The sequence below is a fragment of the Gavialis gangeticus genome, unplaced genomic scaffold (genome assembly GCF_001723915.1).
Source record: "Gavialis gangeticus isolate Ggan-Ray unplaced genomic scaffold, GavGan_comp1, whole genome shotgun sequence".
Lineage (NCBI taxonomy): Eukaryota > Metazoa > Chordata > Crocodylia > Gavialidae > Gavialis > Gavialis gangeticus.
The window spans coordinates 3,028,997-3,042,963 of NW_017728964.1; the positions used below are offsets into that span (position 1 = coordinate 3,028,997).

The following is a 13,967-nucleotide window of genomic DNA, read 5'->3' on the forward strand; positions in this document are numbered from 1 at the left end:
AGGAAGATAGTGATAAACTAGATGTTTCACTTTCTATTTCCAACCCATTGAAAGAGAGAACTGTATCTTATCAGTTTATTTTAAGCAGTGAATACATTCTTTCCTGGCCTAGTAAGTTTATATTGGATTCCAAAAGAAACATTTAACATTCCTACCCCTACATTATTTAAAGATACCACAACATCTCATTACCATCTTTAACATGCAGCTAGTCAGACTAAAGCAAAACAGCTTGTTCATGCATTGTATTAATAAATGGCAATTCATTTATGTTAGATTTTGAAAGCTTTCTAGTGAACTTGTGCTAGCTATTTGATACTGTTCACTGTGTCACTTAGAGTACTTCCTCAGACATACTTAACTAGGAACACACCCAAGACTTGTCATCAGTATTATATCTTTAAAGCACATCTTGGTTATAGCATTTCAGTAGAAGAATTTATTCTGTGTGTTACAGTAGCCTTTAAGACTATAAACAGTATAACACAGAAAGAGTCCATGGCCAACACAAACCAAAGGCGAGGACACTTCCTCTTTTCCACATTAAAAACAAACAAATGAAGCAGTTTGATGGATTTTGGCTAAATCAATACTACATCTATTTCTAAAAGGAGAACTTAATGACAAATACTTACATAGATGAGTCCAGAATAATATCGATCCTTCAAATTATGCAATACAGAAGCTTCATTTAAACAAGTTAATTCTGCCATGTCTTCCACTTTAGAGAATTTGGGGGGATTCATCTTTTGAATATCATCCTTATTGACCAATGCTTTCTTTCCATTCTCTGCAAGTTCAACCAGCACTTCATCACCTCTCTCCTCCTTGATGCTGGCTGCCTCAAAACCATGGCGCTCTGAAGGTATCCACACCAATTTTTTAGCAGTCCAGTCAGCCTGGGTGGCAGGGTTGTAGATTACAGCCCTGTCCACAAAGAGATACCTCTCTGGGTCTTCCTGTCCAGATCTCTGCGCCATTACAGAAGTAGAGGTGTCCACTAGCAGTCACCTTGTTGGACAGAGAAGAGATACATCAGTCATAAGTAAAACTTCAGCATACATTATTTCATAATGTATTTCACAGAACTTGAAAATATTGGTTAACTATTTTATTACTACTTTTTTTTGGATGTCTAAGTTACAGTACATTTATAAAAGAATCCTGAAGTTATTGAGTTTCATGTTGCCAAATAAGGAACACAGTATCATTTTAGTTTGTATATAGCAGTACTATTAAGTATTAACACATGGAATGGCCTTTGTTAAAACGAAAGAGAGACAGAAAGAACCATGGCTAGGAAGTCTGGCACCCAGGACAAAGCCAACAGCAGCAGCCTACCCTCACCATGTGCACAAATCCAGGGGGCACACATTCCCACCACACTCTGCTTGTCCAGGAGTATACGCAGTGGCAGAAGCCACCTTCCCCCATTCCCCATGCCCCCCACCCCAACAAGGTGCTCAGGGCAGTCATCCCGCTCGCCCCCCACTTGCTACGGCACTGAGTCCATATATTGTAAGCAGGGACCTCAAAATGCCACAACCATAAAGCAAGAGTAGCTTTACAAAACAGTAACGTAAATATTTAGGTTATGTAAAGTTTAAAAGGAAACAGAGCCCGAGACCTACCACAAGGTGACCTACACCTAGTAAAAAACAAAACAAAACAAAACAAAAAAACAAAAAACCCAAAACCAAATACAAAAAGCCACCCCAAAACTATTTCTGATTAAATAACCAGATAAAAACCACAAAGCAGTAGAGTAAGATAATTTTTTTAGTTTAGCTTTAGGAAAAGTTAGAGTATTTTCCTTCAGAGGTACTTATACATTGAGTTGTGGCAGGTTGTAACCACACTCTCCTTCCTTATCTCACCTTTCTGCTATTTCAACTACAATAAGTATTAGCTTCTATTGTTCTAAAGTTTTTCCAAACTCTCCAACTATATAATTCAAAGTATTTTAGGTATAAAGATGTAAAGTAACTAAGAAATTGATTTCAGTTTTACTACAAGAACTGGAGGGGAGCCGAGAAAGAAGTCTCTTGATAAGCATTGTTGAACTTGTACCAATCTTGTCCCTTAGACTAAAACTGCGATTCTCAGCCAGGGTGCCATAGTACCATGGGGTGAACTGAGATCCTTTCAAGGGTCCTACAGGGTGCCACACGTTAGCACTGTTAGGTGTGCCAACATCATTGACAAGATCAACCCAGAGTTTTCAAACAGGAATTCAGTGTTCAAACATTCTGACCTGCTGCAGTAAGAGTTCTTTGCAATAGAAGAATTACTCTATTATTTTTCTGTAGTCAAAAGATGGAGTGAAAAGCAAGGACTGACATTTTCAGAGGGGTGTCTCATGTCCAAAAATGTTGAGAACCATTGGACTAGAAGACAGAATTAGATTCAGAAAAAGACACTATCTCCATGCAACTGCCATTATATTAAAAGTTCTCCAACTATACAATTTTAGCTTTAAGTGCCTAAGACCCAGAAGATCAAGTCAGATTATTTTTTTTAGAACAGGGAAAAGCAAAGAAAGAAAGAAAAAGAAATTGAAGTTCTTACTACACACCAAGTATTCAGGTCACTAAGTCTCTTGCTTTATTAATCAGAATTATTTTTATAGTAAATTTGAAACTATTCCAAACATTTAGGGCATTAGAATATCAAAGGATCAGCTAAGCTAACAAGTGGTTGAGTAAAAGGTAGTGAAGGTCCATTTTAGATATTACAGTACATTGGGAGATTAAATTCTTGCATACATCTACTCTCAAGTGAGCATACATACAGTTGTGTCCAGATCTACAGCGAGTCCACTTGATACAATGTTAAAGGAGGCTAGGGTAAAACAAGCATGAGGTCATTCAGTCAACTACAGAGCTGTGAAGCAAACAGCTTCACTTACTATATTCCAGTTAACTTTTGATCTGGTGATGCTTCTTTCAAATGGTGTGGAAGTTCATCAGTTTTGCATCAATAGATTTTTGTTAGCAGAAATGGAAAATGGGCTGCAGGAAGTGCCACAGATGCAGGAGTTCTAGCAGATTCTTTATCTCAGCTAGAAAGAGAGCTGTTATCCACACTGTACCCATCGCTTAGGTCAAGACAAGTTTAAAACATGAGCACCTTCCACTAGATTCCAAAAAACTACTCATCTCTTATATGATAGATCATGACTTCACTCTGTAGCATAAGGAGATCTGCAACAGCCTAGTTTCTTTCCTCTGTAAGGCACTCACCACCAAGAAAAATTAAGTCTGCCTGGCAAGTTGCTTCCTATAAATTTATCACTTGTAATATCAGTTAGTCCCATTTCCCTCCAACCTTATGTTTAATGAAAACCAGACCTCAGAAACAAATGAAATTTATAATCAAAATTAATCCAGAATATATTCTTAAGGAGCAGGTTAACTAGTATCAAACTGATATGCATTTTAATATTAAGGGACCACAAACTGAGGGGGGGGGAGTGTTACATTTCCATTTCTGGCATCAACTCAGAGGTTGCTGGGCGGCTCTGGGTAAGCTCAGTTTGCCAAAAGAGGGACACCTCTACAAAAAACAAAATCAAGGGTGGTTTGCTTTACTGAGGGCTTTCCACTAGAGAGTGAAATTTAAAAAAATACACCTTACATTTTCACATGTAGAAATCCAGCCCTCAGAAAAACACTACAACAGTCCCACATATTTTACTAACAATTAACTGCACAAGAGGAGAGCAAGCAGCGCAGAGATGGGGAGTGGCAGCGCTCAATGCAGTCGCCGCGTTTTCAAGGGCAGAAATATCCAGAGACTCTATTCTTCGTTCTCCGCAGAAACACGATCACCCTTCAAACCGTTATTGTTCTCCCAAAGCATCCGAGTGCCAGCCAGCCATTTTCCAGCTCCGGCTCCTTCCCCAATTTAGGCTCAATAATAACACAACGACTTGGGGAGGGAAGCGAGGGGCCTACAAATCCCACTTCCCAAGCGAAGGACAAAAGACCCAGCTCTGCGACTTGAACCGCGGTTTTCCCAGGGCAGACAAACCGCCTCCCTCCCACCCCCCTGCCCGATGCCCGTGGCATCTGCCGGTCCAAACGCCGGCGGACGGCCACCTCTCGCCCACGCCCCCCCAGCAAGAAGGACACGATCCTGGCGCGGCCGGACCCCTCCAGCCCCGCACACCAGCCCTGCGCAGCGCCCGCCCCGGGGACCCCACGCCCGGGCTGCAGGGGGAAATGGGGAAAATGGCCACCTCGCATGATCGATCCCGAGGAGGTGGGCAGGGAGCGCGCGGATCTCCCCGGCGGCAGCAGCTCGCAGGCGAGAGGGAGGGAGGCTCCAGGAAGCGGCGGGGTCTTTGTCTGCCGAGACACTCCCCCCCGCACCCACCCAGCGGCGGGGAACCGAAGGGGGAGGGGGCGCGCCATCGCCCCCGGCGCACCATGCGACCGCCGGGACCCCGCCACACATCCCCCCCGACAACCCCTCACCTGCGCGGCACCCCCAGAGCCGGCGCCTCCCGCCCAGTCCCTCAGCACACTCCCCGCTCCGCCCCCTCCTCGGGGGTCTTCTAGCGCCACTCAGACACCCCCCTCCTCCTGCCGCCCCCACTGCTCCCGCCCACACGGGCCGTACCAACACCTTCATTGGCCGGGAGCCACGTCCATCCAGCCCCGCGCCAATGCTCATTGGTTCCCCCCAGAGCCCATCTCCAGCCAGGCCATAGCAACCTCGCCAAGCTACCATTCTAGCACCTCCCCCTCCTTTGCCCCGCCCCACAGCTCCCATTGGGTGACCCTATCCGCCTATCAATTTAAATCTCCTCTCTCAATGGTGGGGGGTTGACGCCCGTCACGGGTGGCGGTTGGCGGCAGTAGAACCCGCCTTAGTGCTGGCAGAGGGGCGGTGGCCGTAGGTGGGTGGTGCTAGGGCGATGCGCGGGCCGGCGCCCGGCCTCTGTCCCTTGCTTCTCCCTGCCTGTGAGGGAGCTGCGTAGGAAAGACGTCTCTCCCTGGGGAGATCAGGAATGAGGAGCAAGGGCCTGTGTAGGGCCAGCACCAGTGGCTGAGAGAGACATTAAACAAGCTGGGACATTAAGCAAGATATTATTAAACAAGGCGAGGCGGTGGGAGAGACATTTGACAAGCCTTCCATGCAGCCTGCCGCTTCATAGCAGCAAAACGCGTGCAGTCACATGTGAGCAACCCGTGTTCACCCTGTGCTGACCCACCCTGGGCCGTACCCCCTTGTAGCACTCTCCGTGTCCTTCGTGCACTTGCATTCCAGTGTTTCCCAACCTTTTCCAGCCCAAGGCCCATGTGCACTAATAAAACGTTTTCTGCAGCACATCTGTGAAGGTATTCCCCATCCTTGTACTTAGGAGCTTGTACCTCGCTTGTTGCTGCGGTAAAATTCGGTGGCACAGTTGTTCAGAGGCTTACCAACGGCGCGTCCCTCACAGCCAACGCGTGCCGGTGTCTTCTGTGACTCCATGACGCAGCTTAACCGTGAGCAAGAGGCGGCTGGAGAACTATCTTCTCATTATTCCCACATTCCCATGGCACATCAAGGAGCTCACACCAGTTGAAAAGCACTGCTGTAGTCAAATCCCATCCTTTTCATACCAACCACCACCACTTAGGGCTTGGATAGATAGATATGCATTGGGCCCCATCCCGCCTCTCTCCTGAATGCAAGCTCCTCGGGCTTGCATGCGAATTCTGATCTACAGAGCTGCATGTAGGTGTGTCCGTGGACTACACAAAGTCTTGAGATAGCTCCCTGCATGCAAGTGTAGCACCCAGTCCCCGTGCTTCTTCCTGTGTAGATGCTTCAGGGACGTCCCCAAGGCCAGCTTAAAAAAAAAAAAAGCAACATTGATGTTAACTTGTGGGACACTATCATCCAGGACCACCTCAAATGGAGAAAGAGTCTGCTGCTGGCATCTCAGTACTTTGAAGCCTCACAACAGGAGATGGAAAAGTGGGAGCAGCAGAAACAGCATGTTGCGGATGAAATCAAGAATCCAGCGCCACCCTCCCTGCACAGAAACACATTTCTAAGCTACAGTAGAGTCTGTCGATCCCAGATAGGCCTCATCAGCTGTATTCAGACACATAAGACAATCATGGAAGACAATTATCTTCCACTGCGAGGGATTACTGCAGAAGAACTACGTAAAATGCACTTCACTTCTGAAAGGGTATGCATCCTATGCCTTCCTCCCCTTCCACCCCATGCACAAAATTATGTGCAGTAGCATAACATGGGGCACTGACCTTTGGCACTGATATTGAGGGGGCACCAGCAACATCCTACTGCACTCAGATGTTCAGCATTCCTCATGTTAGTAGCTCCTGTGCTGCCCTCTGGCACGTGAGAGCACTTCTGCCCATGGCACTAAGTTTGCTAGTTACATCTCTGACTATGTGTAACTGTACCCACATATGTATTCCAAAACCAGGGAGGGCACACAGCTCCATGCTGTCTGGAAATGTGTTCAGTTCTGACCTCTCATATAAGTGTATTCAGCCCTAACCCTTCCCAACAGAAGTGCATATAATCATTACTTCAGTAAGCAGTCATGTTTGCACCATTTCAAGCATACCCCAACACACATCTTCCACTGCAGATGGTCAAATATTGTGCCCAATTTGGCCAGTCCAGTCTGGGTACCATGTGGTTTCTGGTAGTGGAGATCTGGGGTGGAAGAGGGAGGATTTATTTTTCAGAGTCATGTTCTGCAGGTTTCAGTGAAATCACTACTGCTTTGTCTTTGCTGCTGAGTCAGTACAACAATATCCACTTTTCAGAAGTTGTAAAAAAGAAGTGTGCACAGGAGGAATATGTATTAGAAAATGTATAAATTAGAGTAAAACATGAATTATCCAGAGTAAGTAGTGTCACCATCATTCCGGAAAGTTAATTCTTCCAGATAATCAAACACCAAAATATGAAGTGCTGAAAACGACTGTATTTACCCAAATCCAAAGTGACTTTGAATTTAATATGACCCCCAAGTAATTACATTCTATATGTGAAAAATTATAAATGTGTTATAATTTTTCAAGTATAGAATCTAATTAATGGAAGGCTGTTTTCTTAATTTTTTTACCACCCCTTATCCTTTGTCCCTCTTCCCTTTGCCCTCTCTGCCTGCCCCCTTGCCACTTTCCCCCTCCTGCCTGCCACCCACCTATCCTTTCCTCCTGTCACTTGCCCTCCATCATGTTTCCCCTCCAGCTGCCTGCCACGCTCTTATCCCCATTCCTGCCCGCCAATACCTCTTATCCCCATTCCCGCCTGCCAATACCTCTTATCCCCATTCCCGTTTCTGACCTCTACTTCCTGACCCCCATCCCTTGACCCCTGTGCATATGCCTGCTCCTGCTTTCCCTGCATGCCCCTGCTGCATGCTTGCCCCTCGACACCCCATACTCCTTCCCCACTGCAATTACCTTCTGCTGCTCTGTTCCAGCTCTGGGGTAGACAGCAGTGGTGTCCCCTCACCTGGCCCCAGCCATGTTCAGCCAGGCAAAAGGAGCATCTGCAGCTCTGGGTCCAGCTGCGTTGGGGCTGGAGGGGTCAGAACCAGTGTAGAAGGTAAGCAAGCATTATGGGGGCAGGTTGAGGGTAGGCAAGCAGATACTGACCAGGAGGCAGGCTACACAGTTTTCCCCCTAAGCCTCACAGACAGGTCTTTCCTGCACTCCCTCTCTCTCCCCATCACATGGTTTCCTTTATGCTCCCGCAGGAGGAAGCCCTCTCCCCTACCACACAAGCCATCTTGGCCCAAGGTAGGCAGTGGCTCAGCTCTAGCTTTGGCTTCAAGCCCAGGGCAAAGCTAGAGCTGACCTACTGCCTGCCTAGACAGGTATTCAAATCTAAGACAAGACTCTTTTTTTTCCCCCATGTTGCTTGGATTCAAGTAAGTGTGGTATACTTTAATTACTGTATTTTACAACAAATATTAAAAAACAAGAAATAAAGGTATCATACCATATAATGCTTTAAAATCTCAAAGCACTAGTAAATAAACAATGCACAGCTATCTCACTGATGAGCAAAACCCAAGTGCAGCCTGCATAATACAAAACCATCCAGTTAATTGACTTTCTTCATAATCAACTTCCAGGTAATTGACTCTCTGCTGTAATAAAAATATAGAGGCAACATACATAAAACAAGAAGGAATACATAGCTGAAAGAGAGTGGTTGATGGAAAATGAACCCCTGATGTTATATATATTTTAAAGGAATGAGGTCAATTTTGACATTAAAATAAAGGATCTTAAAAATGGAAAGACAGAAAATATAGAAAGGGAACAATACTTAAAAAAATAAATACAGAAAAAAAAGTGAATGGGATCATTGCTGCATTCCTTGCTGAAATCTTCCTATCGAACTCCACTAGAGTTTCACTTAATTATAGCTAGCAAGCCTAACCTGTTAATATTTACTGAAGTACCTTCTTTTAGAGTTTGAATAGTTCTACTGACATTGAGGATTGGGGCTTTCCAGGTATGCAATAAATTAAAGGAAACCAGACACAGAGGAAATTTAATTTTTTTAAACGGAAGAGACAGAAGAAAAACACCTGTTAAAAGGAAAAGTACTTATAGAAAATAGAGCCGGCACCTTCTTTCTCCATGGCCTTATGGTCTGGTTTGATGAAAGTTTTTATAGGATAAAAAACTTGCAGGACTACTTCCATTGACATTAAAAGAAAATGGAAAACTCCAAAAGGAGTATCAACAGCCTCCATGATATGGATAATTGCTTCCCAAGTAACAGTAGCATTCCATTTATGGGAACCAACTGCCCAGTGATTATGCCACAATGTTATAAAGCTTCATTTCTCATACATGTATGCTATGGGGTTAGGAATCCCTGTGGTATTCCAATATGCTCTTCGTTGTACAGAGAAATAACCTTTTTGACTTGTGGCTAAACTTACTTCAAATTGTTCGTAAGTATCCAATTAATACTTTAGGACAGCATCTCTGGCCTCCCCTTTTCTACTTCTGTTTCTCAGGGGGTGCAAACGGAGCAGAACCAACTCATGGATCACCAGCAGGAGATTCTGTAAGCGGAAAGAGTCCTCAGCAGGTACATTACAAGTGTATTTTCCTAGCCAGTAAGGCCCAGACAGCCTGACTTCCTGTATAACATAGGCCATGGAACAATCTTGCTTGAATCCTAGCATATCTTTGACAATAATGTTCTATCTTGAGTTAACAATTGGCAGCTATGGTTAAGTGTACCACAAGCCCTGTTAAACTGTTCCAGTGATTTACATGATTAACTTTCATTGTTAAAAATGTGCATTTTTATTTCTAGCTTGAATTTGTCTAGCTTCAACTCCTGGCTATTGGATTCTGTTAGTCCATTACCAAAGCAATGTTCCTGAAGAGTTTCAGCTCCTGAGAGTCTTTCAGTGTAAGGCATGTCTTCCAATCTTTTCATCAGTCTCATTGCTCTTCTCTGAAGCTCTCCCATATATCAGTATCCTTTCTGAACTGTGACCACCTGAATTGGATGCAGTATTTCAGTTCACCATACCTGTGCCAGAAATTGTGACTACCACTTTTCTCTTTATACATGTGTTGATAGCATTTACCCTTTTTGGAGGGTAGAGCATCCTACTGGGAACTCAGTTTAGCTGATTGCCCCCACCATGCCTGCAAGTCTTTTTAAGAGTCATTACTTCCCAGAACAGAGTTCCACATCCAGTAAATATGACCTATATTACCTTTTCCTAGATGTATGGATTTTCTTTTGACTGTATTAAATGGTACTTTTTGTTGCATCTAGTTCACCAACGAATCTCGATCACTCTATATCATTGGCCTGTCTCCATTATTATATATCTCCTCCCTCAATCTTTTGTTTATCTACTGGTTTAATCAATGATTTTTAATTGCCATTCTGCTTATGTTGGAGTGTGCTGGTTTGTGTTGTGCTCTGACTAGCCCTGGTATGTGGTGTCTGGCAGCAATATCCAGCTGGAAAAAAAAAGGAAGTCCGCAAGCTACTCTAACTTTATCAAGGGCAGACAACCAGAGTCATAAATAGTTTGCAGTTCCTCATCTTTTATCTTCTCCTTGGCTGTCCTAGATGCCTGTGGGGAAAGTAACTGTCCTTTTGTTTAGTACTGCCCAGGCAGAAAGAGCTGTGCGCTACTGTCATGTTCTCCTCTGTTCTGACAACCTGACAAGGTAGGAAGCAATGGAGTTACTCTTCCCTCCCTATGGGAAGCAGTTGAGTAGAGTAGCCATAGCAGAGAAGAGACTGCAGCTGCTAGGATCATTGCTTGACTCACACCAGAATGGCAGACAATTAGGTAGGTGACACCTCCCACCCATAGCAACAGGGCTGATGCAAAAACTTCAGATTCAAAAATCACATGGCACAGCTGAAGGATACATTCACAATTCATCATCGATACACTTCTCCTTAACAAAATTAGGTTGCCATTGGTTGGGTGTCCCTGCTCTAATCCATTAGTACCAGAGGTGCCTTCCTGTCAGATGATTTTCATTAAACTGGAGCTTAATGGACCTGGTGCTTTAGAGATATGAGGCTTCAGAAACATAATGTTTTTCCTCACATTCTGAAAAGTCTTCTGGTGCTTATTAGTCTTACTGGAATATGGTCTGTTCCACAAGTTTTGTTTCCTATTATTATAGTTTGGGTGAAAACTATTTGAAGAGGAAGGGTGTAACCAGCACCCCTTAGAATAGTTCTGAGCAGTAAGGTCCTGCATGGAGGCAAGTAGCTGAAATAAGAACAATTTCCAAACCCAAAACACAGGCACAGGTCTCCACCCAAAACAAAGGCAAATGCAAGCTGCTCAGGAATTTGAACTATCTAGGCAGAGCAGATTTGTTGTAAGCAGAGGTTTATGTGAGTGTGTAAATTAGACTGCTCTGGTTGTATGTGCAAGAAAGAGAAGCACACACAGGAGGAGAAGAAGAATCCTAAACTAGCATGGGTATGTGGGTTTGAGAGAACTCTACAGAGAAGAGCTTTGGTTTAGATACTGGATGACAAAGCACTGGGACTGTGAACAAGAAACAGTCTGCTGGTTGATTAATTTAATGCTCAGGAAACAGGACTTTGTACATTCTTTGTAAATAGAATTCCTGCAAAGAAATGCTTAATTCCATCATCAATTTCTCCTCCTAACTGGAACATTTTACAAGATCCTCAAATTTTTGGCAAGCTGCTCATGTCAAAAGGGGTAAAAACATGTTACCCACAGTGAAAAAAATGCAGTGAACCACTTTCCTGAAAATAAACTGGACATTGCTGGATATTCTCTGATTACTTGTGTGTACTGGAACTCATTGCATGACCAGGATCTATGTGAAAGGCCTCCTCTGAATTATCCATTTCAGTGGGAGCTCTTGTAGATGACATCTGCTAAAAAACTAAAATTTACAGTGTTTACAACTTCTCTTTAGGCAGCCAAGAGAGCTAGTCAGCTTCATAAAAGTCAGGGAGATTTTATGGAAAATCATGTATTTCACTGGAAACTCAAGAGTTTTAAGGAGAACTTGTTGAAACATTTTCTCTCCCCTGGAAAAAAAAATGTCAAAAATTCAAACGTTGAAATATTTTGGACAAATCCTGGAATATTAATGTCAAATCGTAATTAGAGTCACTCATGGGAGTTGCAGTTCAAGAGTCTCAAGCTTTTAATGGCCAGGTGTCCTGATCACACTACACTTCCCATGATGCATTCTGCCCCCCCCCCCCTTTTGGAGAGGAGAGGTGGTACATCATGGGAAATATAATCTAGCAAGGGGGTGTAGACATAGAAGAAAGTAGAACATGAAGTAACAAACAAGCAAGTCCCATGTATGGAAGCAGAAGCCCTTGTACATTGCTGCCCTTTAGGTGGTGACATGGAATCCTTTTCCCACATTCCTTTTGCATATGTACACTCCGAAAACACATCCCACATCCCCTGTTTTTAGGGGATGCTTTTAGCTAGGCTGAATAGGCATCTGGCTGGGGTCATCTGACCCCGCACTGTTTCCTGCCTAAGCAGGGGGTTGGACTTGATCTGTTGAGGTCCCTTCTGACTCTAGCATCTATGAATCTATGAGGCTCAATGGGAACATTTCAACATTTCGACAATAAAACAGACAACCTTCCCAGTTTTTCCAAGACAGACCTGAATCTCTGTCTCAGGCTTCCCAAGGACTCCCTGGAACAGGACAGTTGTCCTGAAATTGAAAGATTGATCTTGAATCAACACTAGCCTGTGGTTTTCTGTAATTGCTGAACTCTTCCTCTCAGTGTTGTATGAATGGCAACAATATTAACTGCTGTTAAGTTCTGCTGAAAGGCAGAGTGAATTGTCCAAGACAGAAGACACCTGAATGAACATAACAATTCTATTTTCAGTGAAGGGCTACCAGTTACCTCCCAAGCAGGAAACAGCATAGCTAGTTAGCCTGTGCGTAACACCAGGATTTGAAATGGTATAGGCTCCCTTTGCATACAGAAGTCTGTGAACACCCAGGACTGTCTTATGGATTTTACTACCAGAAAGTTTGTTGCTTTATCTGTTGAAAACCCAAATTTTTTGTCATAAAAGAATTCAAAGCTTCCTAGATGTAGTGTTGTGCAGAGACATTCCCTTCTCTTCAGTGAATCAGGAGTCAATTCCAGTTGATTTTCCTTCTGAAAAATTGCTGGAAAGTAATGAGCACCATCAAGTTCCACTGAAGTTAGTGGGAATTGAGAATGTTGTGTATTTTACATTATGTGGATATACTGCAAATGATACCCTGTATTAATTTTCATTATTATTGTCACTCTCTTTATGCAATCATTTTAACACAAACTGGAATGATGAAGGAGTTTTCCAGAACTAGTGACTTTCCCAAATGCAGCAGTTTTAAAAGAACAGAAACAAGTGTGGATCCATGGGGTATGGTGTCATGGCTACACCCTCTTTGATTCCTGATTTATCTAGAGTTTAAAACCAATTGCCTGACAGTGGCTGCATCATTTTTACTTGGGTGGCACTAAGGGAGTTGATTTACTTAATGGATCATTATAATCTACCTGATTCCCTCTCATTTAGTTTTTATCCCACAGATGTTAACAATCCTCTCTCCTTTTTAATGGTCTCAATGTTCCACTAACCAAGCTATACTTTCTTCTGCAATTTGGCTGTCTGTTAGTTACTCCAGGTAACGTAGCTCTTATTTCACAACCCTGCAAATTCTTTTTGCTTTAGCTAAAACCATTAACTCAGGTGAATATTTAACTCAGGTATGAAAATAAATTTCAGTGAGTTGGATGCTCTGTCAAGATGCCCTAGAAAGCTAGATTTGTTTTATGAATCTGAATAAAAGATGTAAATGTAATTATAATGACTACAGGACTAATGCAACTTTTATGCTATTTTTGCCTAGTTTGTTGTTTTTATACATAATATATAATATAGTAAATTAATACACATTTCAACAAAGTTATATTTGTTTTTGCTTTAATCTTAAAGTGCATAATATAGCCCTAGGCCACTAGCGTATTATTAAAGCTTCTAGCTTCTTGTTTAACTGGAGAAGAATGTGTTGTGTTGTTTGATGATGCACCACACCTTCTGCACACCCCTTTTCAAAATGTTATATTCACCCATTAACATAAATACATTTCTTTGATAAAGCCTTTTTACTTGAAATGAGAAAGCAATTGGGCAATGTGTAGCTAAATCCACTGTTTGGAGCACTTCTGTAACAATAAATAACTGAAAGTGAGAAAATTTATATCCACAATCCCATGGGCAGCCTTTATTCTGCCAACTTCTACCCATAAACCAATACTTTTAATCCTCAAATATTAGACTGCATCTTTTATTTCCACCACAGCCATTTCAAGCTTCCACCCTAATCTTCAAGCCTCTCAATTCTGCCATTTCTACTGAGTGCATCCTCACTTCTGCTATCTTGAGTTCACTCCCC

At 43.1% G+C, this 13,967-nt stretch overlaps 1 protein-coding gene across 7 annotated transcripts in view; it reads right to left on the reverse strand.

The window, feature by feature from the left end:
- Window positions 1-4,568, reverse strand: part of MYH10 (myosin heavy chain 10) — a 148,946-nt gene extending 144,378 nt beyond the window's left edge. For 3 of the 7 annotated variants that reach the window (XM_019502017.1, XM_019502010.1, XM_019501971.1), the window contains exons 1-2: window positions 4,479-4,568; window positions 636-1,011 (exon numbers count right to left, since the gene is read on the reverse strand). In XM_019502017.1, coding sequence (XP_019357562.1) covers window positions 636-980 — 345 coding nt within the window. In that variant the 5' untranslated portion in view covers window positions 981-1,011; window positions 4,479-4,568. Of the gene's footprint in view, window positions 1-635; window positions 1,016-2,908; window positions 3,062-4,240; window positions 4,339-4,478 lie in introns of those variants that run through there. The other 4 variants (XM_019501978.1, XM_019502001.1, XM_019501985.1 and 1 more) reach the window with 4 other exon arrangements.
- Between the last annotated feature and the right edge of the window lie 9,399 nt (window positions 4,569-13,967).